The sequence below is a fragment of the Rhinopithecus bieti genome, unplaced genomic scaffold, assembly GCF_001698545.2.
Source record: "Rhinopithecus bieti isolate Rb0 unplaced genomic scaffold, ASM169854v2 scaffold_2350, whole genome shotgun sequence".
In the NCBI taxonomy this organism is placed as follows: domain Eukaryota; kingdom Metazoa; phylum Chordata; class Mammalia; order Primates; family Cercopithecidae; genus Rhinopithecus; species Rhinopithecus bieti.
Window position 1 is genome coordinate 1619998 of NW_016803902.1, and position 23083 is coordinate 1643080.

Sequence of the window (23083 nt, forward strand, 5' to 3'; positions counted from 1 at the left end):
GATTTTTTCTAGTTTATTGATTATTAATTACAGTGTCTCACATCAAGTAAACTTGAGGGAACCTCCAGCATTTTTGAGTCCTTCTTTTAATGGTGAGGAAGAACCAAATGCAAAATCTTTATCTAAGAACAAATGGGAGCTTTTGAGTTAGAGCTCAGGGTTGTTAACTGGAGATTCCCAATACTTATTGTTTGGGCACAAATAGTTCTTTCATGGCCCTTTTGAATGGATCAAAGCAAAACCTGGAGTTTTGAATGGCTTCTTTTTTGTTAAGTCCTTTTATCCTGAACAGTTATTAATGAGTATTCTAGGAAATTCATGCGTGCAGGAAGAATTTCTTGTACATAATAACTAGGGTATAAACTTTATATTCACATACCCATGTATGTTGTTTGTGTGTTTACACACACATGAGAGTTTCTGAAATTTTCTGATCTCAAATCAAACATCAGGCTAGCATTCTGCTCTTGAAATGGCTAAATCCACATGTTATCCATGGAGGATTAAGCATTGGGTTTTCAAACCTGGTTTCACACCGTAGTCAACTATGGAGCTTTGTAATTGTTCTTTTTTAAAAAATAAACTTTAAGACTAGATTTAATTTTACAGAAAAGTTGATAGTACAGAAAGTTGCCATATACCCTACCCATTATTAACAACTAATATTCACATAGCACATTTGCCACAGTTTGTGAACCCCATGAACCCACATTGAAATATTATCAGCTAAAGTACATACTCTATTCTGATTTCCTTAGTTTTTACCTAATGACCTTTATCTGTTTCAGGATCCCATCCAGGACACTACATTTGATTTAGCTGACATGCATCCTTAGACTTCTGTGGGCTTGACAGCTTCTCAGATTTGCCTTGTTTTTGATGCTCCTAATGGTTTTGAGAAGTTATAGTTAGGTATTTTTGTAGAATGGACCTCCTCACTATTGCCCCCCAATTGGGATTTGTCTGATGCATTTCCCCTAATTAGACTGAAGTTGTAGGTTTTGGAGAGGAAGACCACAGAGGTAAAGTGACATTTTTCATCCCATCCTATCAGGGTCATGCTATCAACATGACTTGCTAATGTTTATGTTAACCTCAATCACCTGGCTGAGATAGTGTTTGTCTGGTATCTTCACTGTGAAGTTACTCTTTCCCTCTTTTCCATGTTTTACTCTTTGTGCAGCCCACACTTAACCTTGAGAGCAGAACATCTACATAGTTTATTTGAAATTCTATTTACATGGAAGATTTTTCTATTCTATTTATTTAGTCAGTCATTTCTTTATAGCAGTATCAACCCATGGATATTTCTTTCACACTTTGAGTTATAATCCAGTACTACTTGATTTTGTTGCTCACATTATTTTGAGCTTGGTCAGCTTTGGCCATTCACTGGGAGTTCTTTCAGTTGGCTCCTGTGTCACTTTGACATACTCCATCATTGTGTTTTGGAGTGGGGATACATGCCTACATTTTGGCACTATGCTATGCTCCAGGCTTATTTTAAATACTTCCTGCCCCAGTCCAGGAATCACTTCTACAAGGATCTCTGGTTCTTTTGATTGCAGAATGCTATTAGAAACCAAGATCAGGGGCTAGATCTGCTTGCTGCTGCTGGGCTGTTGTTATTTTTAGAACTTTTCAGCTGAAAGAACAAGGATATGTACACATATTTACAAATATCCTATCTAGATTCCTTTACACTGACATACTATATGGATCAGTATGTAATTTATACTGATAAACTATACTATAGTTTAGTTTATAAACTGAGAGTGGTTTTTAGTTTCTATAGAGTCTTCAACTCTAATCCATTACCACGTGGCTCATCCTAGCCTTCCATCTTTGTTCATCTGTAAGCTTTCACTCCAACAGTGAGAACATCCTGTGAAGCTTGTTAATAAACACACCTGGGCCTGGGCCTTACGGCCTGAGGTTGAGGTAGATGCCCACCTGGGGTTTTGGCATCTGTATTTTAATAAGCTTTACACAGATCGAACTCTCCCAATATAGGCTCTCATGATGCCATGTATTTCTCCTTTGTTCCATTTGTCACAGTTGCCCTTTGGCATCTTTTTATATCTTTATTTGGCATCCTTATTTGATTAATATCTGTCAGCTCCCTCAAGACAATAGACTCTGTGTCAGTTTTGCTCATCATTCTGTCCTCAGAAAGGGTGCATTGTAAGTATTTATTAAATATTTGTTGAATGAATGGGTGGAATGACACACAGCAACACTGAGGAGGAAGAGAAAAATGTGTATGATTTATCGAACTCTTCCTACATGCGAAACGGCTGTCTAGTTGCTTTCTAAATATTGTCCAGTTCAGGGACTTGAATCAGGTCTGGCTGACATCAGAATCCACACCCTTTCTGTTGTGGAGTTCCTGCTGGTAGGAAAGCTCTTGTCTTCTGCTTTGTATGTCATGGGCTCTCCTACTGACCTGGATGGAGCTGTGTGGGTGGCCCAGGAGGAGGTCAGAGGGGGAGAAATGGCAGCACCCATTTAGAGTGTCACCCAGGCCCCATTAGGAAATTGACTCCAATTTGGTTTGGGAAGGGGGTTGTTTTTTCCTGCCTTTTCATGCTCACAATGAAGGTGACATTGATTTACAAGTCAGTTGGTTGGAGCAGGGAAGGGAGGCTTCTATGGGTGGAAAAGATCAATTAAATGATTATCCCAGCTGCCACACACTAATGCCTTTCTTACTGAGTTTCAGAATCAGGAAGCAGAAGGTTACCACATTTAGCCTTTTACAGGAAATCTAATTGCCAACCTTGTGGTGCCAAGGTTTATTAGATTGGGAAGAGTTGCTCTTAGCGGCTGGCAGTTTCTGGCATGACAGAAAGCTTTCCACTGGCCACCTGGAATTGTAAATGACTGCCTCCTCTTCCTTTTTGCCTGCTTTTGCTGAAGTTTTATGCATATAGCCTTTTGTGATTTTTATCTGGATTCTAGGGGGATGGGACTTAAGCTTGGTGAGCGGTCAAAAAAATATTTTTTCAATTCCTACTATGCGCTATGCCCTGGTCTAGTGGCTGAGAACTGCAGTGGTGAGCAAAACAGATTCACGTTGTCTTTAGAATCCTTCGCCTGGAATGGTCTTCCTATGGTTTAGTGGTTCCCAGACTGTGGTGTGCATGAGGACCACCAGAATGCTTGTTCAAACCCAGTCTGCTGATTAGTTTTTCCATCGCCTTTCCATGGTCCTGTCCACATTGAAAAAAGGCGATCTCAAGAGCAGACCAGAATTCAGTCCAGCAAGCAACTTTTGCACAGATTGCACTGCTAAGCTGCCACCCCCGCAATTTCTGATTCAGTAGGCCTGGAGTGGGCCTGATAATCTGCTTTTATGATGAGTTCCCAGGCCATGCTAATGCTGCTGGTCTGGGAGAACCACTCCCTGAGCCTTTGCATGGTTGTTCTCTTCTTATCAGTTGGGTCTCTAATGAAATATTACCTCCTTAGAGAGGCCATTCTTGATTTCCCTACCACACTATCCTTCTACTCCTGTTCGTTCACTCTCTAATGCGTCTTCATAGCACTTATTATTCTCTAATATTAGTTTGCTTATTTTTTATTGCCATTTTGTCTCTCTCTCCTACCCCTCATCCTCAGTAGAATAAAACCTCATGAGAGCACTTCCTTAGACACTGTTGAATCCTCTGAGATTATCAGAGTACCAGAGTATATGATCAATAAATACCTATATGAATGAAATAATTGCAAGTATAATGAGTCACATGAAGGAAAGACCTAGGATGCCTTGGCAGTATAACAGGTAGACCTAAGGTGGAGCAAAGACATTGCATTTCATCCTCCTTGGAGCAGTTTCTAGATGTGGCCTTAATGCCTAATTTAAACACTGCATACCAGAGTTTTGTCTTCAAGGTTACAGGCTGTGGGATTTGTTTGCGATCATAGCAGGCCACTCTGGATTTGTTTAGTTTTTCCATCGCCTTTCCATGGTCCTGTCCACAATGAAAAAAGTCAATCTTAAGAGCAGATCAGAATTCAGTCCAGCAAGCAACTCTTGCACAAATTGCGTCATGAAGTTGCCAAGCCCCTATCTCTGAGCTTGGCAGGAGGCGAGGCCTGAAATGTACTTCTTCTAATAACCTTCCTCCTGAAGCCTATACTCATTCCCCTGTTGGAATCTGGAATCCAGCACCCATGCCAATGTCTCGGTAGCCTTTTCATAACCTCTACGAAGTTGAATGAAGGCTCAAACTCTTCTTTGCAGGAGTGAGACCTTCCGGTGAAACACGCAGATTCCTCTTCTGCACTGGCCTTTTAGAGAAATGTAAGGGCAGGCACTGTGTTTTCTTTTCAACAGAGTCAAGCAAAAGATGAGGCACGTGGAGGCACCATGCGACTAAAAGCTCTGAGGATGATTGTCAAAACCCCACTGGAGGAGTTGGAGAGCATGTAAGGTTTTGCTCTTGTGTGGCCTCAGCAGCCACTGCCTGGTTCAAGTGAAGTTTGCACAGTCCCTTGGCCTAGAGCTTCATGCCCAGCTTTTGCCAAGCATGGGCCGAGGGGGGGAACGATTCCCCAGGTTTGTTTGCCTGGAGCAGCCAAAGAAATGGTGATTTATTTCCCATGAGTGTGTCATGAAAATGTAAGCACCAAGAGTTGGATTATTTTGGAGGGTGAGAATTTGATGGGGGAGATGGAGATGGAAGAATTGCAGCAGTTTGGAGTCAGGGCTGGGGGCCAGAGGGCCGCCCAGTGGGTTGGGGTAACATAAGCTGCCGCTATTCAGGAGGTGGCCTGTGTAAGAAAATCTGACCACAGCGGGTGCATGACTTCAGCTAAAATTAACCTTGGAGGCTTCATACGCTTCCACAGTGCTTTGAACTAGACACCCCCAGAGAGGGCACGGGACGTTGACTGCTGAGGACCGTGCTGCTGCTGTGGGTTGAGCCATGCCTATAAGCATCAACTTATGGGTTCCCACTCGGGGTCAAAGTCGGGATTCCTGTGACCATTATAAAGTGGTAAGCAACCTCCAGGGATGTTGGCAGAGTCTCTGGGGAGAGACGATGAAGTTTATTTGAATTGGGCTTGTGTTTAGAGATGGTTTCAATTTATTTTCTATGCAGAGCAGAGACCACGAGCCCTCCAAGCAGGACTTTCATCTGTGGAAAGCTAGAAGAGCTAGCTGCCACCTTTGTGCTGCTTTTTTGTTTCATACGTCCGCCCAGGGTGAGGGCTGGTTGGTGTATTTTTAGAGCAGGTAGAGAAAGATCTGTCTGGACATTGTTGGTGGCCTGAGAAAATACAACTGCATAAACCAAAGGCCAAGCTGAGGAAGCTGAAATTGGGAAGGGCCTGGATGTCAACAGGTGTGGCAGGTTGCGGTTGTTTTCTTAATTGTGGGCCTCAGCAGGTGCAAAAGAGTTGGAGGAGATGTCAGGGAGTATTCCAGAGGGCTTCATTGAAGGAGGGACTTACTTGGGGGAAACTGGAAACAATTTCCTGTTCAGTGAGACCCAGGGATGTCCTGGGAAGGGCCCACTGCCCTCTCCCTCCCCTGGCCAGGGCGACCTGAATGGGATCTTTCAAGCTGAAGGGCGTCTGCACCCATGGCTTTCCACTTGCTGCTGAGAATCCATCTGAGAGCATGCATTCACAGAGCAAAAAGGCAAGATGCACTTTTATTCCTTTATGCCTCCTTAACCTTCAGATGGTTACTGTAACTCAGGGGCTAATGGCAGTCCTGGTGCCTGCAGCTGTGTGGCGCTCTGGTTTTACAATCAGAATGGTCACTTTTTTGTTTGTTTTTAGAGAGCAGATCTCACTATGTTGCCCAGGCTGGTCTTGAACTCCTGAGCTTAAGCAATCCTCCTGCCTCAGCCTTCTGGAGCAGCTGGGACTCCAGCCTTGAGCCACTGTGCCCAGGCAGAATGGTTACTTTGATGTGGTCAGAGGCCATGGCTTTATGACACAGAGAGAACCTTCTTAGCCTGTTCTTCTTGCAAAAATGCTGTAGTTTACCCTCCCCTCCTAAAACTTATCCTTCTCCCCCACATATCTAACCCAACTTCCTAGGCAACATTAGCATTATTAGGTGGTTTGGCAGGGGCTTATTTGCTAGGAAAGAGTGTGCTTCTCTTATCTGCTTAATGATTACTGTATACAGCTGACCCTGGAGTGATCTGTTATAAAAACGTTTAAACCCCCAAAGCATTTGCTTTGGTGAGCACATATTCTGTGTGGCCCTTTATGTACAAAGATATGAATGATGTGGGTGTGAAAGGTATAGGGAAAAAATCCCTGCATGAAGATATGTTTTCACATAGTTTTGAGGTCATTTTCCATGTGAGCCACTTTACTGAGTCCTCCATTTGATATCCTCTTGTTCCTTCATCCTCTGGGTGTGTGGCTCATTAAAGGTGGAAGGCTGCTGGGATATTGGACATGTGTGTCGTTTGCTCTAGATGTCTAACACTACCCAGGCGAAGCACAATTAATGGGGATGTCCCTGGGTTATCATTATTATTTTTAACTCCTGGGGTCTAGGCTCACTGCCCTGTGGAAGAGATTTCTTTTGAGGTAGAATGTTAAAAATAGACATTTCAATAGGAGGCAGCTATGGTATGTGGTTCTGAAGTGGGATGAACACATCTTATATGCCTGCATGAGAATTTCCATCCCCTGCTGGACCTGGCTGGATAGACACAGAATTCAAATTCCCATCTTCATAGGAACACAAGGCTCCTTCCAGTTCCATCCTAGAACTTCCTTTTCATCGTGGTCATCTGAATGACCTGGTCTGATTTTTGTAACTGCCTTGTGGCATAAAGATGACTGGACTGAGTTGGAATTCCTAGTCTGTCATACGGATGCTAACCTTGTCCTGCTGGTATCTCACTGGCTTCATCCATTCTATGGGGAGAATGCAAGCTGCCGCCGCCCATGTTTCCCAGGATTGTGGTGAGGCTCAGATTGGATTGTGTTTATGAAAGAGCTTTATAAACTGTAAGCACTGCAGATGGGAGGCAGAGACAGCACTGTTGTTAGGACTTTATTATTCTTCTTGAGATGAATCAATCGGGGCCTTCTTCCAGGACTTTGGAGAATAAATAATATCTTTGTGCAAATTGTTCTTTTGTGCTCTGGGCCAGGTTTTCCCCTGGGCAGGGGAGACACCCCTTCTTTCCTAGGTGCCAGCTTGGTGTTTGGTAGTCTTCCTAGTAAACACCTAGTATAATAAAAATAATAAACACAAAAAATCAGAGATGCCTCCAGGTCTGAGAGCTCTGACATCTGGGCTGGAGAAGGGCCCGGGGCACAACGGTCATTTCCACTGTGGCCAAGTCTCTTGGCCATGGAGTTGCTGAGAAAGGAATGAGGCTCCTAAATGGGGAAGGAGCAGGCAAGCGCGTTCCTGGGGCCGGGCAGCGCCAGCCACTGCTGGGAATTGCCTGCCTTCCCGAGTTTTTTAAAGCCTTTGCTACACAACTTTCCCACAAATGACACAACAGTCTTTGCTAGGTTCTGTGCCTCTCTGCCCAAAGGGCTGGAGGGCCGTGGCCGTTTATGAGAATGTCAGATCTTCTCTAGTCCCTCTGTACTTTCCTTCACCCCTTCATCCCTCTGTCCCTTACCCCTCCCTGAGTACTTCTGCAGGTGTGCTCATAGGTGCTTCACATTTTTTTACTCATTCAATTCTTCATCTAATTTGGTGCAGTAGATGCGATTACAATCTCCACTTCACAGATGAAGAAACTGAGTTTGAAGAGTTTAAGTGACTTGCCTGGACTTGGATACATTAGCAGAAAATTCAGGGAAGTTTATGGTTCATAGAGTAACATCAGCACAGCATATCTGCTCTCCTAAGCAAACGCTTCCAGGGTTTAAACATTTTACAGTTGATCATTCCAAGGTCAGTGCTTTATGGTCCATTGTTTATGGTTGGCATCATTATGTAAAAATATGTAAACATACATATAATATTTATACACAAAATATAATTTTCAGGCCCTTCCACCTCCCTCTTTCTCCAGGTGAAACCAGAGGAGGCTCCCACCACCTTTTTTTTTCCCCTCTGTGCCTTCGGTCACAGCTCCTTATGCAGAAAAAGGGACTCCACCTGGGGCCCTCTCTGGATCTACTTCTCCCAGATAAATCAGTCTGCTGTGTAATCTTTCAGGAAACCTGACCCCTCTTCTCCTAGGGAAAATCCTTAAACTCCCTACCACCCCACTGCTCAGGTTTCTTGGGTAAGAAACATTCTCAAATAATCACCATGAGTGCACACAGTTTGCCTTGGGTGTTGGGAATTTTAATAAGCAATGTACCCCTTATATAGCCACTCACCTGCAGTGGTCTGAATGGCCCTAAGAAAACAAAACAAAACAACCAAACAAAATCCTTTACCATTAAAAAAAAAATCTCTCCCGGGCTTTCCAGAGTGATTACATAGACTCACATCAATCTCCTGGGGTTAAAGCATTGAGGATCCCATTGGAAATGTAAATGCTTTTTGGGAACCGTGACTCACCTTTCTCTGCCAGAGCTGCGTGCCTGGGACCTAGCAAGCCCTGATGGAATGGAATATGGGTCAGGTGAGTTTTGAGCAGAGATAATTAGTTAGGTCCAGTGTCTGGAAATGGGGGAACACCTGGAGCGGGGTTTTTGGGACACTTCAGCGGGTGACGAGGTCCAAGTTGGGGGAGGGAAGGACTGGGCAAATTGAGGATGGGGAGATCAGTGCCAAAACCAAAGACACTCATGTGAAAGGAGGGATGGGGTGGCCAAGAGGGCCTGTGAGTCAGCAGTCCTTGAACAGGTGCTCTGTAACAAGCACACTGAGAGGTGCTGCAAAGGGAAACCTTGAGCTCACGCTCTACCCACTTGGCCCTGTAAATAAACCCGGGTCACTCTCTTAATGGGGAGTAACTGAATCTTGGCTCCACTTCACTTGCTCCTGTCCCTTCACCTACTAGGAAGCAGAACTTGGCACCTCTTGTCCTTTCTGAGAAGGATTCCACTTGCCCTAGAAAGCATCAGTAAGAACACAGATTGCATTGGAGATCTCCAAGGGGAGAGTTCAGATTGTATTCAGTCTCACTAAAGGCCTCTGGATCTCATCTCCAAGCCTTCTTGCCCACCCAGATAGCCTCTCTGCGCCCCACAGGCTTCCCAGCTCCAGATCTTACCTCTCTCCTTAAATTCCCTTTTTTTCATGCAAAGCATTTTAGCACAGTCTACTGTCCCCTAAATTTGCATACTCGTACCCATCATTCTACAAAACAAAGAGATTTCCAGTTTGGGGGAGGGTGATGGGTAAGGAGGGAAAATAATAACTCGTATGTTTTTTCCCTGTCCTGCCTGTGTATATTTAGTGATTTTTTTCTCCATCTCATCTGTGTATACTCAGTGATGTTTAACAGTTGGCCCTCCAAGGAAAAAAGCCTGATAGGTAGTACTTGCCAGTTACCATGGTGTAAATCTTTCTACCAAGACTGATTTTGATTTACCAACTCTGAGCCGGGAAGAGATGTACAGTAGTGCATTATTATATAGTATTTCCCTCATACAGATATAATAGGTGTAAATAATCTCATGACCATAAACAATAGTACAACACAGTAAAATAATTAGAAAGTGATACTTTTTAAATATTTACTGTCACCTTAAAAATATAATTTTAAGTTTATATAATTTAATTATTAAAATAATGGCTGTAGTTAACAATCAGCTCCAAAATTTACTGAAGATGTTACAACCAACTCTCTTGAACCAGTGCATGCCTGCCCTGGCATACCACTGTATATGTGTTTATACCTTTGAAAATAGCACTTTAGTATCCATAGTCGGGTGGGTCCTACTACCAAGCTACTGAAATTGCCTCATGGCAGTGTTACTTACCAGCGCTTGCTGTGGGCCTTTTGCTATGACTGGCCTAAAAGCTACATGAAATATGTTGGTTTCATGGACTTTATAATCTAGGCAGTGAAGGGGAACATATTCGTCTGTCCCACCCATTCGTCCATTTGTCTGTTCAGGCATCCCCCACCATTTAATCATTCATCTCCTTTTTTCCACCCACTCGTCCACACTTCCATCCATCTGAACATTCACAGATCTTCCTCCCTCCCTTCCTCCATCCATTTTTCCTTTCTTCCATTCATCCATCTACCAACCCACCAGTAAATCCATGAGTGCTTGTTTATCATGCTCCTGTAGTGAGTCAGGTGTTGTGCTTGTGTTTTAAATATATATATATATAAAACTTGTTCTCTACTCTATAGAAGCTCCTGATTGAGAGAGATGTGAGTAGTTACAACAGCCAGGATAAAGGCTGATGCAAACTGCTTTCGGAGGTGAGAAGAAGAAATGAGTAATTCTGTTAGGAGTAGGAAAGCAGGTTGGGAATGGCTTTAGGGGGACTGACATTTACTTTGCTTTTCAGGTTTCAAGTGGGCATTTCCTAGGTGGTGGGGGAAGGGCACCCTAGGCAGAGAGGGCAGCGTGTGAAAAGGCACAGAGGCGGCGGAGCTGGTCCCACAGGATTGTTTTAATTGCCTTCTCTGAACTCCCATTTCACACAGAAGCCTGGCAGGCAGGATTGGCTTCTAGGAGAAGGGAGTGTTCTGCTAAGTGGAGGGGACAAGGGAGGCACATGGGACCTGAGAACCTGCCCACAGGGGCTGAGGATTAGAGTAGCATGGAACTGTCGTGTGAGGGATGCCACCAGCTGATGCACTTGAAGACATTTTTTAGGGACATGGAGATGACAGAAATAACAGAAGGAAAATAACAGTAAAGGCACCACCTATGTGCTAAGCACTTTACAAACCTTGGGTCCTCACAATAGACACAGCGTCTTTACAACAATAGAGTATTATCCCATTTTACAAATGTGAAAACTGAGGCTCAGAGAGTGGTAGATTGCCCAAAGCCACAAAGCCTCAGCATAGTCTGTGTCCAAACATGTGCAGAGTTCTGCAGATATAATCTCTCATTCTATCCCCTCAATAATCCTGAGATGTTAAGCAACCTGTTGGACGTCACCCAGGACTCCAAGGTCTTGGCTGGGCATGGTAAGGCCGGAAGTGGTAGGGAGCCTTTGCCTAGAAGGTGGAGCTGAGGTGTTTGGCTGAATGAGGGCAGCTGACAGTTCATTTATCTACAGTCTGCAGGTGAGGGGAGCTGTGGAGGTTTGAACAACTAGATGGAGGCTAGACTTAAAAGGTCAGTTTGTGACCAGAGAGAGGTTTTACAGTTGCCCGGGTTCTCGCTACCCCCTTAGGTGTGTCTGCCCTGCCAGGCAGTGGCACTGATTGATGTCTGCTGTCAATAAGTGTGCTTGCAGCTGCTCCCAAGCCTTTCTGCAAGGGCCTGATTCCCATCATACCAGAGGAAGCACTTGGAAGGAGAATGCATCTAATTAGTCAGTAACTAATGAACGAAAAAAAACACTTGAAAAATTCCTAGTGGGGCTCTGACATTTGGCTTTCTGGCAGCTAGTAGACATTGTGGTTAAAAGTTGTTCAGATCTAGGTTCTAAGGTTGGAGAGGGTGGGGGGAAGTGCTGTAGAAAGGAACTCAATCTTGTTCTGAAGTGACCAGTAAGAATTCCAGTTTTCAGCCTCACTTGGACTTATTTGATTTTCCAGGGAGTTCTAGGGAGACCTGGAGACATATTTTGCCATGGTGAGAGGTGGTAGCTGTGAGGCTGGTCAGCTTGAGTCAGATGGAGCTTCACCTTTTATTAGCTGTGTGGTCCCATGCACCTTAACCTCCTAGAGCCTGTTTTCCAGTATGTAAAATGGGGCTGATCATCCATTCAACAGCTGTTTAGTGAACACCTACTATGTGACAAGGACTGCTCTGAATGTTTTGTCCTGGCCTATTGGAGCTGTTACTCCAGTGAGTGAAAGAATGCAGATGAGATTACAGGTACAAAACACCTGGCACACAGTAGACAGAAGCACGGACTTCCTAGTACATAGTGGGTAGTGATCAAATGAGGAAATGAATAGGAAAGTACTTTCTATCATGTGAAGTGTGGTACGGGGCATTGCCTGTCCAGGAAACAGTTCAAGAGAGGAAGACCATGGGTACTGAATGTGGGTTATCCTGAGGTGTGGATGAAACAGGCACCTATACCCTCTTCCTTAAAATGTCACCTGTTCCTCCCAGCACTTTCACCAGCCTGGTTTATTTTTTCTTTTAAGGCATAGTTTCAAAACCTCTGGATGTGTTGTGCACACCCACCTGTGGCTTGTTCATATTCCCAACAGACAATGCCACCATTGTGTGGCTGTGGTGCCATTCCCAGGCATGACCCAGTGTCTGCTGCTGCATGGGGTCCCAGACCAGCCTTGCACACCACAGACTGGAAGAACTGGGGAACTTTGCCCCTGAGTGTTTCCCTATTTGGATACAGTCCTGCAATGGTAACTCATGTTATATTGGCATTTTTGTTTTTGCTACAGTGAAATTGTTGTGAAACTATGTTTGCTTTGTGCTTTGGTGACATGGGAATGTGTCAGCTCCCCTCTTGGGTCTGTTAGTCCTGAGTGACAAGTGGCCAGCCCTGTTCCCAGGGACAAGGGGAACACTGTGATGGTTATTATGCAATATGCCTTTCCCTCTCTCTGCTTTTTCCACACTGCTGTAGCACTTGACCTTCTGTGGCTAGTGGTTTCTGTGTGGGCCCCTCAGTAACAGTGTAGCATCATTAGGAGCCAGTTATTGCTTTCAAACCCTGAGTACTTGTCACGTAACATTGGGAAAGTCACTTTACCTCTTTGAGCCTCAGTTTCCTCATCTGTAAGATGGGGAAAATAATATCTCCCTCACAGGTGGGTTGGAAACTGAAGGAATCCATTGTTGGTAAAGTGTTCATATTGCATGGCATCATCTTCATGGTAATTATAATCACAGCTAACCTGGTGAGCCCTTGCCATGTGCCAGGCATTGATAGAGTATCTCATTTCAATCTCACAGTAACCAGAATGGGTGATCCATTTTACAGATGAGAAAACTGAGTCTCAGATAGTTTTAGTAACTTGCCCAGAATTACTCTATCAGGAAATGGTTGGAGCATGTTTGGAACTAAATTATCTGACTCTAAGAAGTGTTCTCTTAATTGTTTCACCATAGACATTTGGCAGATGGTAGTTATTATCCTACATAAGACTGGAGCAAGCATTGCCCCCTGCACAGGTAGATGCTCAGGCAATGTTTATTTCATGCACCAAGGCACACATGCAGCTCTAAGCTACTTAACTTGATATTCAGAGGCAAAGTTAGGAGTAGGGATAGTCCCGGGATGTGGAAAAAGATGAAAATCCTAATTAATGAGAAGCTGTGCCACTCTCGCTGGTCACTTGCTCTGTGTGACTATCCCTTTGAAACAAAGGCTTCCACATGGGCAGGTATTAAGGTTTATGTTTGTTTGGTGGTTGTGGAGACAAGTAGGTTACTGCAGATAAAATTTGAAGAAACTGGCAGATGGCTCTTCCCCTCCTGCTGCTGCCTTCTTCTGGGTCCAGACAGGGATTTATACCCCTTGGTATAAATGTTCATGTTAACCATATTACAAAGCATATGTCAAGAGCAAGTGCTGGCGGTACAATTCCTCATATGCTCAGATGGGGAATAGAAAACCCATTCACATCTCAGTGCTCCTGGAACCCAGCTTTCTAGGAGTCTTACCTGGCTCAAGATCAGCTGAGAACCAAAGAGACTTCCCTGCTCTACCTAGGAGCAGCTCAAAGGGGTGTCACAAAATCCTTCTGCTTATGTGTTTTCCTTGAGGGAAAAGTTCCAGTGTGGCTCTTGCTTAAACAGTATGTGCTCTTACTTTATACAGAGTTTTGTTTGTTTGAGACAGGGTCTCACTCTGTTACTCAAGTTGAGTGCAGCGGCGATCATGGCTCACTGTAGTCTTAACCTCCTGGGCTGAAATGATCCTCCTGCCTCAGCCTCCTGAGTAGATGGAACCACAGGCACATGCTGCCACTCTTGGCTAATTTATTTTATTTTGAGATGGAGTTTCACTCTTGTCACCCAGGCTGGAGTGCAGTGGGGTGATCTTGGCTCACTACAAACACTGCCTCCCAGGTTCAAGTGATTCTCTTGCCTCAGCCTCCCAAGTAACTGGGACTACAGGTGCCTACCAGCATGCCTGGCTAATTTTTATATTTTTAGTAGAGAAGGGGTTTCACCATGTTGGCCGGGCTGGTCTCAACCTCCTGACCTCAGGTGATCTGCCCACCTTGGCCTCCCAAAGTGTTGGAATTACAGGCGTGAGCCAGGTAGAGACAGGGTTTCACCATGTTGCCTACATTGGTCTTGAACTCCTGGGCTCAAGCAATCTGACTGCTTCAGCCTCCTAAAGTGCTGGGATTACAGGTGTGAGCCACTGTGTGCAGCTTATACAGTTTCTAAAGACTCTGGGGTCTCTTAAGGAAGGTCCAGCAACTCAGTAGGTCCTAAGGACATATCCATGTAAACATCAAAACACTAACATTCATAGTGATGTCCCTGGGGCTGGGGCCTGTTGGGGGCTGGGGGGCTAGGGGAAGGATAACATTAGAAATACCTAATGTAGATGACGGGTTGATGGGTGCAGCAAACCACCATGGCACATGTATACCTAGGTAACAAACCTGCACGTTCTGCACACGTATCCCAGCACTTAAAAGTATTTTAAAAGACGAAAGAAAAGCGCAATTGTGTTAATTAAAATCAGGGATCATTATAATCTGTTTGGAAAAAAATCCCAGCTGAATAGTTTAAAATGTGTGGCTCTCAGAAGTGTGAATCTTCAGCAATCTAGAATGACTTATTTCTCCAAAACTTAGTGTTATTCATTTGAATATTAATAATCGTTATTTGTTACATACTATGTGGCAGACACTGAGTTAACCACTTATATGATCTCATTTAATTTGTAAAGCAACTGAATATCACCACTGCACCAGTTCAGAAGGACACTGACGTTCAGAAGAGACATAACTCCCCAAGGGTCATCTAGCTTGTAAGGCAAAGCCAGAGTTCAACCCTGATCCAACCCACACCTGAGACTGTAAACACTTGCCTTTATGATTTTGTGGTTGCGGAAAGCCCACAAATGTCCCAAATAATACATCAGAAGATGGCAAGGATGGGGATAGAAGGATGGTCACTGCCCTAGAGGTTGGGCATGTGGGACACTGTGGGGACATTGGGCAGAACCGGACTTTTCTGAAAAACCGGGGAGCAGAAACCCCTGTTTTGCTGTGCAGCCTTGAGCAAAAGATTTGCTTCTCTGTGCTCTACCTGTTTCTTCAGTGTGTAGGGCTGGGGATACCATTTCACCTATTTGAGTATTGTAAGGCAGTGTTTTTTAATCCCAAGGTGGGAACTACGTTAAAAGGATACACTAAACCGTTATAGAGAGACGGAAGTAGGAAAAAGCCACCAGCTAATTTCGGTTTCCTCACCCCATGCAGCTAAAAGGTTGTGTGGACGTGTGGCTGATACCTGTGGGGTGGGTATCATACTCCTTGCTAGATGCTGCAGATGCAAGAATGAATGTGTCACCAGCTTTGCTCTTGATAACAAATGGTGCATTTCGATTTTCTTAAAATTGTGAGCAATTAAATAAACAGTGACATTCTTTGTGGTGTTCAAGGACAGGATGAACATGCTACTATTGTTGTAAAATCATTTTTATACTCCAGAGCATTCAGAACTACACCATTTAACCACATACTGCTCAGTCTTAGAAATGACATTGTGTTGGCTAGGTGTGTTGGCTCATGCCTGTAATCCCAGCACTTTGGGAGGCCGAGGTGGGCAGATCACGTTTGAGACCAGGAGTTTGACACTAGGAGTTTGAGACCAGACAGGCCAACATGGTGAAACCCCGTCTCTATTAAAAATACAAAATTTAGCTGGGCGTGGTGGTGCACGCCTTTAATCCCAGCTACTTGGGGGGCTGTGGCAGGAGAATCACTTGAACCCGGGAGATAGAGGTTGCAGTGAGCCAAGATTGCACACCTCTACTCCAGCCTGGGAGACAGAGTGAGACTCTGTCTCAAAAAATAAAAATAGAAATAAAAAATAAAAAAGATTGCATTATATTGATGACATTACCAAAGTCTAGAGTGAGGCTTCTTGAATTGGGGCCAAACAGTAGCATTCCCCTTACAATTAATCCACTGGAAATGCCTCAGATGCTAAACGACTGATTAATCATTAGTCTCCACATTGGCATTTCCTTCTAAGAAATACAGTTTGCTCTGTTTCTTCTGGAGCTGCTAAACTGATGCTGTCTGCCTCTGGATCCATCAGGCTGCCTGACATATCCATCTGCATTTATAGTTTGGTTGCCAAGGCTCCATTCTAGCACTTTCAGTGCAGTTGTTTTGCAGAATTTTTCTGGGGTTCTTTAGTGCTATCCTGCTTCATTTGAGGGCTAACTGCAGTATAAACTTAGCAGTGTTACTATCCCCTTTGGTTTAACATGGTACAATTATTATCAGTTTTTGTTATTACAACTAATGACTGGGTTCTTTACTTGAATTGATCTGTCAAAATGTTCCCTTTTGCATTTCAGCCTGTTTGATATGGAATGATGTGGAGTTATAAGCAAACAAATGACGCACTCCTTGAAATTCTGTCAGGGGTAATAAAGTGGATCAAAATGAATTCACTGTTTAGCTGTCTTAGCTTTCCTTCCCCTTTTATCTTGTCAAGTCTTTGACAGCAGCTTCTCTCCCTCACACAGCAGTTCTGGAGCACTGAGTTTCTGGTTAGAAGGGATGGGCAGAGGGGTACCTCTGCGAGATGGAGTGATTGGAGCAAGAGGATGGCTGGATTCCTTCTTGGGTACTAGTGTCAAAGGATCCTAGAGCCTTTCTCGTGGAATGACTTGATGATTTAGGATTGGAATTGGGGATGGGGATGGTGGTTTTGTTATTTCCTGCTGTTCTTTGCTGGTTCTTTGTCCTACCAGTTTCTACTGAAACTTCGCAGCTATCCACCTGGGGGCAAACCAAGATGAAGAATCAATGGGCTCCTGGGAAAAAAGCAGCAGCAGCCCTCAATTGTCCATCATTTTAGGGAATGGAAGGCTTTGGAGAAAACAATTCTGGATAGCTGAGGCTTAGACAGGAAGCCTGCATGCTTTACGCCCTTACTCAAAATCTTGAGCCCTTACTCAAAACACACATTGCTCCATTTTTGCTGAATTGCTGGACCTGATGAAATCTATCTTTGATGACTAAAGAAATTATAAGTTTATTTTTCAAGGGTACCCCTTGGAAGAATGATTTTCCTTGCATGAGCTACTGAAACAGCAAGTGGAGGAGATGGGGTTGAATTTATGTCCATGATTAGCATGGCCCATGAACACTGATTTAAAAAATAAATCTAGGTGTTTTCTTATGATTCACTTCAAAAAGTTGAGAGCTGGGGACAGGGAGGGAAGGGAGGGGAAACTCCAGATAATTAATGATCCTTGTAAAATGGTTTCTGATTAATGAGTCTGAGCTATGGAGTGATTTATTTTCCCTGCTCCCTGCTCTTTTTAATCAATAAAGAGATTTTGGTTGGAGGATTTGCTGAGAGCCCACATTATGTATGTCTCAAGTGTAATCAGTTTCCCAAGATTTGCCCTTTTTCTCCATGTTCAGCTCTACCTGGCAACCACTTACTAGCCTCCTGCCGTGGGCCAGCCCCTGTGAGGCGCTACCAGGAGTGCAGAGATGGGCAAGTGGGAGTGGAAAGGTGGTGCCAGCATACACATTATCTACATCTGCTATATCACAGGCAGCTGAGGTTTGGGTGAGGCAATTAAGAGGGACCTGATGGGGGATGGGCATTAGAATTGAGCTGGACTAGACGGCCTCAAGCAGCAGAGATACCTGGGCAGAGGGGATAGGCTGAGTTCAGAGAGAGGGAAGTGTGGGGTGTGTCTGGTTTTCCTGAGGGTTATTGTATTATTACAGCTGAGCATGTGGTATGCGTAGGTGTATCATCTCATTTGGTCCTTATAGACTGGCAGACTTTCTGTGAAGAGCTGGAAGTCAGTAGTTGAGGTTTTGTGGCCCACAGGTCTCTCAGTCACAACTGCTTGGCTTTGCTTTGTAGCATGAAAGCAACCAGAGACCACAAATGGATGAGTCTGTGTCCTGATACCTGTCCCGAGATTGTTGACCACCTATTTGTTTGCATACATAGGTAGTCAGCTAGAATTGGCCCGGGTTGCAGTTTGCCAGCCCCTGCCTTTTAATATGCTTGATGTAATCCCTGTTTTATGGAGGATAAAACCGAAGAACAGAAAGGTTAGTAGAAACTAACATTGCCCAGGGCCAAGGGCTCGCTTGACTAGGTCAGATACCAAAGGCTCCATTCTTCCACACACGCTGCCTCCCCTTCAAAGGTTGGAGGACATTCTGGGGTAGAACAGACGGATGATAAGTCTGCCTTGACTCAAGAGTGAAGAGTTTCCCTTTAATTCAGCGGGAAGTGGGGAGCCATTGATGATGTTTTGAACAGACAATTAGATTAGAGCTGTGCCCTATGAAAGTTCGTTTGGCATTGGTGTGTAGGTAAATTAAAGTTGAGAGAAGAGCTCTTGTTTCAGAATGAGAAGTGTACTCTGGCAGAGCTGTTTCCAACCACTCTATCCTGTAGAGGTTCTTGTGAGCATACCTGATACTTGTGTGGCCTCACCATGGCTCTGCAATCGCAGTGTGTGTGTGTAGGTGTACTTGTTAAAATAAGTTTAACCTCGGCTTCTTGCTGGGTTATGCAAACTCACAAAGAAGCCTAGTTGTAGAGACAGTACATCTACTTTAAAAAACCTTAATCATCTAAGAAGGGATGAGCTGAGGCACCGGCATCTCATCCCATTCAGCTGTGCCCTTGTTGATGTTCACTTCTCACTCAGCTGATGTTTTAGATGCACGTGGCTTTAAACTTTAAACTTCGTGGTGCCTCCCACGTGGCTGAGGAAATCCCTCCAGGGTTTGAGAGAGCAGTGTGGTGCATCCCCTAGTTAGGGAAGGAAGCCTTGCTTTGTATACCAGCCTGGCCAGTTTCTGACTTGTTTTTCTTTTACACTCTGCCATACTTTGTGATTCCAGGTAGGGGATGTTCCAGGCTCTTGAAATTTGGTGTGAGAAGGGGAAGAAATCCTTGAGTCATTTGTATCCTGGAGATTCAGGGTGGAGGCTGTGACTGATTTTGTTATGGCCCATTTCATGAAGCTGTTAATAAAATTTTTTATTATTAACTTTTATTTACTGAACACTTAGCATGTGCCGGATTCTGCGACCTTTGTATGTATGAGCTCATTTCATCTTCATAATACCAATGATGTAGGTATTATCTTGCAAATGACAACACTTAGGCCAGAGGGCTCAGAGGGAATTGGTAGCATAGAAACTAAGATTAAAGCAACTCTGTCAGTTCCAGACCACACCTCTTTATTGCCCTTCTCCCCAATTGCCTTCACTTCCTGAGCCCCCGTGTGGGTCAGGCCAGGCACTTCCATACAGTGCCACTCTGAGTCTTCACGTCAACCTTCTGAAGCAGGCCTTATCGTACTCATTTTACAGGTGAGTAAACTGAAGCCCAGAAAAGTAGAGTCACTTATCCAAAAGCATTCAGATAGCAAGGAAAATATCTAGGTTTGGGTTTTGATTGCTTTTAAAATCTGAGACCGGGCATGGTGGCTCACGCCTGTAATCCTAGCACTTTGGGAGGCTGAGATGAGCAGATCACGAGGCCAGGAGTTAGAGACCAGCCTGGCCAACATGGTGAAACCGCATCTCTACTAAAAATACAAAAATTAGCCAGGCGTGGTGGCGTGCACCTGTAATCCTAGTTACTTGGGAGGCTGAGGCAGGAAAATTGCTTGGACCCGGGAGGTGGGGGTTGCCGTGAGCCGAGATCACGCCACTGCATTCCAGCCTGGGCGACAGAATGAGACTCTGTCTCGGGAAGAAATAAAATAAAATAAATTCTTTCACTGAGAACATAATAGAGGCATGAACCTAGAGTCAGTAGGAGGATGCCATGGAAGGGATGAATAACTCAATTAACATTCATATTTGTATTCAGGGAGGCATTGTAGAATGTCAAAAGGATTGTAAAATAGGTTAGCCTGGGCTCAAATTCTGGCTGTGCCACTTGTGACCTTGGACAGGTTATTTACCTTTCTGCTCTTCAGTTTTCTATTCTGAAAAGTGGACACAATAAAAACCTCTGCCACATAGAATGAGGATTGAATGAGTTAACGTGTATAAAATGTTTATGTCAGTGCCTGGCATGTAGTGGGCACTGTATGTTAGGTGGATTTATTAAGCTCCTTCTCTACATAAGGCACTCTTTCAAATGTGCTCTTGTAGATACTTGGCATACGTCATTAAACAAAACAGACCCAAATCCCTACTGTTGTGGAGCCTACAGAACCGGGACCTGAACCCATGTCTGCCTCTTTTCCTTTTAATGTTTATTTTCCTTCCTCTCTCCCTCTTAATAATTTTCTTTAATGATCTTTTAAATTTCAAATTTCAAGTTGGCCATTGTCATTACAAAGGTGATGGTCTACTTCCTGAGCTTTCTTTGTGCTTATAAAATTGAAAATACTCTTGCTTTACTGGGTTGTTGGTCTCTGACAATTGGAGAGTCACAGGGAAGGAGACTAGCATGGATTTAAGAATTGGATCCTTGGACTGTGTTGTGAAATAGAAGCACACCGTGGGTGTGCCTCTGCAGTGGAAGACAGAGCGTCTAGGTGGGTGGGTGGTGGACAGGTGCTACAGCTCTCATCTCTTCATGAACCAGATGATGCAGCTCTACCTCATCCCTTCCTGTTATGAGGCCCTCATGGTCCCCAGGTGGAGTAGCCAGAGATGCTGCCACCTTAGAAGGTCTCTGCTTGGCAAACCTGACCCCGGCTCCTGTTCCCATTCTAGGAGTGTTGGGGGAGGGGGCCATGAGCATTGTGTGAGATTACACTGGGAAAGGCATTTGGAAGAACAGGATGGAGGGTGAAGATAAGACCATATGCTGCTCTGGGAGTCACGTGGATCCTTGGAGCAGGCCTACTGGTTGAGGTAGAATGATCACCTTCATTTTGGTGGAGACATCATGGGATTAGTACTTGAGCCTGTTGCTACTAACCAGTTGAGGCAGGACATTCTCTTTTTGACCAGTCATTTGTTCCTATCCCTCTGAAAAAAAAAGGGGTGCTGATACCCTAAGGCCTATATGTTCATATATATACTCTTCTGCAAACTCACAAATCCATGCATAGTGCATGGAACTTGGCGCTCAAAATCAGTGAGAAGGTTTTTTGTTTTGTTTGTTTTTGGCTTTGATTGTTGGTGAGAAAATTTTCAGGCAAGAGTTTTCTTGTGCTTGTTGGCCTGTTTGGAAAGAAAATATTCTTCTGTCCTGACCATTCTGTGACCAGGAAGAGCAGGTCAGATATGTTCCCCAAGGGGGTCTGCTCTCCTGATTCCATGGGTCAGCCAGTCTTTGCCTTCTAAAATGCTGCACACAACAGTGTTGTGTTTAAATATGTTGGAATTTGCTGGGTTTTGTTCACAGAATCCCAACAGTGAAAATGATGCCTGGCTTTTAAATTAAACCGATTAAATTTGAGATTATTGTGAGGCCATAAATAACTTCACTCACACAAGAGTAATTGAAGGGGCTCTGTTTTCATACTTGGCTTCTTTTCAAGGGACCCAGGCTCCTGAGAACTCAGAATAGCTCAATAGCCCTCCTTACCCTGAAATGGCCCATTAAGGGATGCCTGTTGGGTGGTAACCTCCCCATACGTTTTCTCAATAAAGAGAAAAAGATGAGAAGGGGTTGGGGAGACTTTGCTTGCATCTAGAGTCACAGCCTCTCAAAGCTGCAGCCTCTCAAAGCCGTCTGGAGCAGACTGTTTAGTTCTGTGTCCCTTGTCTCATTCAGGCCTCTGCATGTTTTGAAGCTTTCTTTAGTCTTTCCCTGAATCTTGACGGCAGTTCTCTCAATAGGCTAAGGCCCAGCTATGGTTAGCTGAATGCGTGATCAGCACAATGCACTGAATTTTAATGGTGCTGGCTGGCCCTGAAAGCTCGCCAATGGGACAGTGGCCACTGTGCCGGCCCGAGCAGCTGTCTCAGATTCTGAGAGGGGATCCGACTGGCTTCCTAAAGTTGCCTGTTTGCTTTTCTTGCAGATCTACACAGACTGGGCCAATCATTATCTAGCCAAATCTGGCCACAAGCGTCTCATCAAGGATCTCCAGCAAGATGTGACAGATGGTGTCCTCCTGGCCCAGATTATCCAGGTTGTGGGTAAGAGCAGATTTTACCTTGTGGGTAATGAGTTACAGTGGAGCCATCCCAAAAGGCTGGGGTGAGGGGAACAGAACACTGAAATCTCCCAGAAGGCAGCTTTCTGTCTCACATCTTGACAATTTATTTGATTCGTGTTTTGACTCAGGTTGTGTGAGTACCAGCATTGATTTTTTGCTTTTCCTGTTAAGGTCACATACACAGAAATATCATCTTGATTCTCTTAGAAGAAAGGCTGGCCAAGGCCAGAGGGAAATGCTGGTGGTTTGGGGAAGAGGTGTTCTGCCCCACTTCTTGCCTCCCATTATCTTTCTGGTTCTCTCATTTCCCCCTTTGTATGGTACTTTTGTGGATTACTCTGGAAATATTTCCCAAAAAGTAACATGGGACTGGTTTAATCCTGCCAACTCTACTTGGGTCTGACAAATCAAAGGCTAAGACTCCAGAGAGGGTTAGATGGTCCTGGTTAATACTAGGGGAAGGGAACTTGAGCAGTGGAATTTTTCATGCCTTGGCCATGTTCTGGGAGGAGAGAGTTCCTCCAGTGAAGGCACGTGGTTGGATACTGGCCACAGCTCTGCCTTGGGCTTTTTTTTTTTATTATACTTTAAGTTCTAGGGTACATGTGCATAACATGCAGGTTTGTTACATATGTATACTTGTGCCATGTTGGTGTGCTGCACCCATCAACTCGTCAGCACCCATCAACTCGTCATTTACATCAGGTATAACTCCCAATGCAATCCCTCCCCCCTCCCCCCTCTTTC

General features: G+C 44.4%; 1 protein-coding gene across 9 annotated transcripts in view; it reads left to right on the top strand.

Annotated features, from left to right (window-relative positions):
- Nucleotides 1-23083, top strand: part of NAV2 (neuron navigator 2) — a 412855-nt gene that overhangs the window by 98756 nt on the left and 291016 nt on the right. For all 9 annotated transcript variants that reach the window (XM_017858289.1, XM_017858297.1, XM_017858306.1 and 6 more), the window contains exon 2: nt 22199-22316. In XM_017858289.1, the coding sequence (XP_017713778.1) occupies nt 22199-22316 (118 nt within the window). The remainder of the gene's footprint in view (nt 1-22198; nt 22317-23083) is intronic.